This window comes from Myotis nattereri, assembly GCF_964212035.1.
Source record: "Myotis nattereri genome assembly, chromosome: 9".
NCBI lineage: Eukaryota > Metazoa > Chordata > Mammalia > Chiroptera > Vespertilionidae > Myotis > Myotis nattereri.
The window spans coordinates 14,284,710-14,288,112 of record NC_138084.1 but is presented as its reverse complement, the minus strand read 5'-3'; the positions used below and the strand labels follow the sequence as shown (position 1 = coordinate 14,288,112).

The 3,403-nt window shown below is 50.4% G+C and overlaps 1 protein-coding gene across 1 annotated transcript; it reads right to left on the bottom strand.

The window, feature by feature from the left end:
• Positions 1–1,773: 1,773 nt before the first annotated feature.
• Positions 1,774–2,205, bottom strand: LOC308524867 (baculoviral IAP repeat-containing protein 5-like; the record flags this gene model as incomplete). Its single annotated transcript, XM_081099469.1, has 1 exon — positions 1,774–2,205. One exon carries the CDS (start codon positions 2,203–2,205, stop codon positions 1,774–1,776), a length of 432 nt encoding a protein of 143 aa, XP_080955595.1.
• Between the last annotated feature and the right edge of the window lie 1,198 nt (positions 2,206–3,403).

Below are 3,403 nucleotides of genomic sequence, written 5' to 3'. Positions count from 1 at the left end.
TCTTTGTGGATTTGCTTAATGCCTCTTTCCCCTTCTGGCCTAGATGGTTTATGTTTCAGGGCTGAACTGGGAGACCAGAGGGTTGAAACTGCAGTCCCCATGGTCTTTTACAGTTCCAGAATCCACCCCCACCTCCTACCCCTCTTTGTGGCCCTTCTCAGATTGAAGAGCTGGAATCAATGAAATAGAAGGTGGGACCACAAGGTTCCTATAGAAAATAATAAACAAGAAGACAAGAATAAGCTTATGTTTCATGCACTCACAACTGTAAACCTACTTTTGCCCCACCCTGTGTTTTACTGTACTCGTTCTTTTCCTTTTTTTATCCAATAGATGGCGACAAGTTTCCACTGGAAAAAATAAAATAAACTCCAGCGTTCACGGTTCAGCCTGTGTTGTGGGAGGAGGCCTTTGGGAGTGGTTGAAACGATCCAGACTGAGGAGTCTCCTTTGGGAGGCATTAAGCGCCCTCAGGGCACAAGTAGGCATTCATCTCCACCCAGAGGGACTTCTCTGGAGCCCTTTTAAGGGGCATTTCTTCCCAACACAGCAAGCACAGATACAGACTTCATATTTGTAGGAAATGTTCCATTTTGTTCCCAGAACAAGGATCTATATAAGAATATATATATATATTCTTGCTAAATCCCAGAGGGGACCCAATCTTAATGGTTAGGAGTTGAGCCCGATCTCACAGGTGAATCTCAAGCTATTTTGCAAGGCATGAACAAATCTCAGTGAATTTTGGATCACACCTGGGAGCTTCTGAACAAGGTAGGCTGTGGAATCAGACATGCGGAATCAGAATCTGCTTATTAATTAATTAGTTTACTTATTTATTTGTAACCGTCGTCAGCAGGAAGCCCAGACGCTGCGCTGTGTAAGAGCTCTGCCCATGTGATCCAACCTCTCACCGCCCACCTGGCATCCCTCCCACTACCCCCCCCCGCCCCCCCCACCCCCCCAGCGGTGCTGTGATTCAAACCATTCAAACCCCTTTGGGCTGCCGCTGCCCAAAGATTGCAGTTTAACAAGCAACCCAGGTGACGTCTATACTCAGTAAAGCCCAAACTCCCAATGCCCTCGCACGTTGGGCTCAGTAGATAGAGCATCATCTCTCTCTTGGTCTTTCCTTCTCTCTTCCATTCTCCCTAAAATTCAATGGAAAATATCCTCAGGCGATGATGAACATAAAAGAAAGGAAAGAAGGAAAGCCCACAAGCATGAATGACAACTGCTGGGATTGAGGGAGGCGCAGGGTGCAGAAGCCAGAGTAAGATAGCGTGGGCCAAGGCGGGAATCAGGCCCAAGGGGGGGGGGGGGTGTTGTGCCCGAGAGGAGCAGCTACCCATGCACTCTGGACGGTCTCTGCACACAGCCTGCCCCCCGGAGATGGCTTCAGGTACTTGTTCCAGCAAAACCCTCAGCTGGAGCCTTCTCCCCGGCTTTCCCCTCCCGTGGAAGTTGGCAAGGAAAAAGGATGCAAAGACACAAGCAGCCCTGGCACCACCTTTTTAGAGAGAGCAAACATCGAGCTTAAGTGTTCTTATTTCAAATTCAAAATGTCCTTTCCGAAGTCGCTGTTCCGGCCCCAGACAGCAGCCGGGACACTGGGGACCACCTTGGCCATGACGCCCTCCGCGCACTGGGGACCACCTTGGCCATGACGCCCTCCGCGCACTGGGGACCACCTTGGCCATGACGCCCTCCGCGCACTGGGGACCACCTTGGCCATGACGCCCTCCGCGCGGGGCCAGGGAGTGTGCGGAGCCGTCACTCCGGGTCGGCCAGCTGCCGCTCAATGGCGCTGCGGACCTTCTTAGCAGCTTCCTTCAGTCCTTCCTGCTGTCGGTGGACTTCCTTCATGATTCTGTTCTTGGCTCTGTCTTTGTCCAGTTCCAAGAATTCGCCGACGGACAGCTCTTCCACCCGCTTCGTGAGAGACAGGAAAGCACAACCCGGCGAGTGCTTCCGATGCTCCTCGGTGGGGTCGTCGCCGGGCTCCCAGCCTTCCAGCTCCTTGAAGCAGAAGAAACACTCGACCAAGTCGGGCTCGTTCTCCGTGGGGCAGTAGACGAAGCCGGCCGCGGCCATCCGCTCGGGGGTGCAGGCGCAGCCCTCCCGGAAGGGCCAGTGCTTGAAGGTGGAGAGCCGGTGGTCTTGAAGGTAGTGCTGCCAGGGCTTGGGCAACGACCGGGCAGCCATCGCACCGAGCGGTGCCTCGATTCAAACCCCAACCTGGGCGGTGGTCGGCCGCTGCCCAGAATCTGTTTGATCACAAGCAGCCCAGGTGACCCTTATACTCCTTCACGTTGGAGAAGTGCTGGCCGACAGGATCTCAGATGGAAAGGATTCCTCCTGCCAGCCCACTGGTAGCTCGTTCTCTTTCATTCAGCGGGGGAATGAACGCTAAGCTAGCTGTGTCATCTTTGCAGTGTTATTATTCCTAAAGGACATTTATATATAGTCCTATTTGGTCGCTGTACCTCCCCAGCAGTACGTTGGCTCGGTCCCATTTACAGCTGAGCTAAGGAGGCTCAGAGGTGCGGGAGTAGCCCGTAGAAGAGAGAGGTGAGCTCAGGTTTTCTACGACCATCGTGATTGGATTTCAAATTAGTGTAAGTGATACAAATAATAGCTAACATGCGATGCATGCCACGTACCAGGCCGTTATGTTAAATATGAAATATATTATTTCAGATAATCCCTCTTATAATTCTAAGGGGAGGCTACTATGATTGTCACCATTTCACAAATGAGAAAACTACAGCATAGAAAGGTCATTACACTTGCTGAAGGCCATGCAGCTGCTAAATAAATGATAGATCTCAGATTATAACTCCAGCCAGTATGATTTCAAGCCCGAGAGCTTACACGCGGGAGATTTAGCTCCCTCCAAGGGCTGTATAAATTCCGGGCATATATGTCAGTTTGAAACACTTAACTATGATTATAACCTACTTTGGAGTAAATCATTATTTTGAGCTTAAAATGAATAATTGTACCAGGACATTCTTCCCCAATGTTTAGTACCTTTTCTTGGTACCCGTATCAGTTTCCTAGGACAGCCGTAACGAAGTCCCACAAACTGAATGGGTTAACACGATAGAAATTTACCAGTTCAGGAGCCAAGATGTGTGAAATCCAGGCACCAGCAGGGCCAAGCTCCCTCTGAAATTTTGGGGACAGTATCCTTCCTGCTTCTTCCTAGTTTCTGATGGCTTGCTAGCCATCCTTGGCGTTCCTTGATTTGTAGCTGCATAACTCTAAGCTCTGCCCTTGTTTGCACATGGCCTTCTCCCCTCATGTTGGATTAAGGGCCCACACTACTCTAGTGTGACCCCCAACAATTTAATTACAACTGTCATAACCCTATATCTGAATAAGGTCACATTCTGTGACA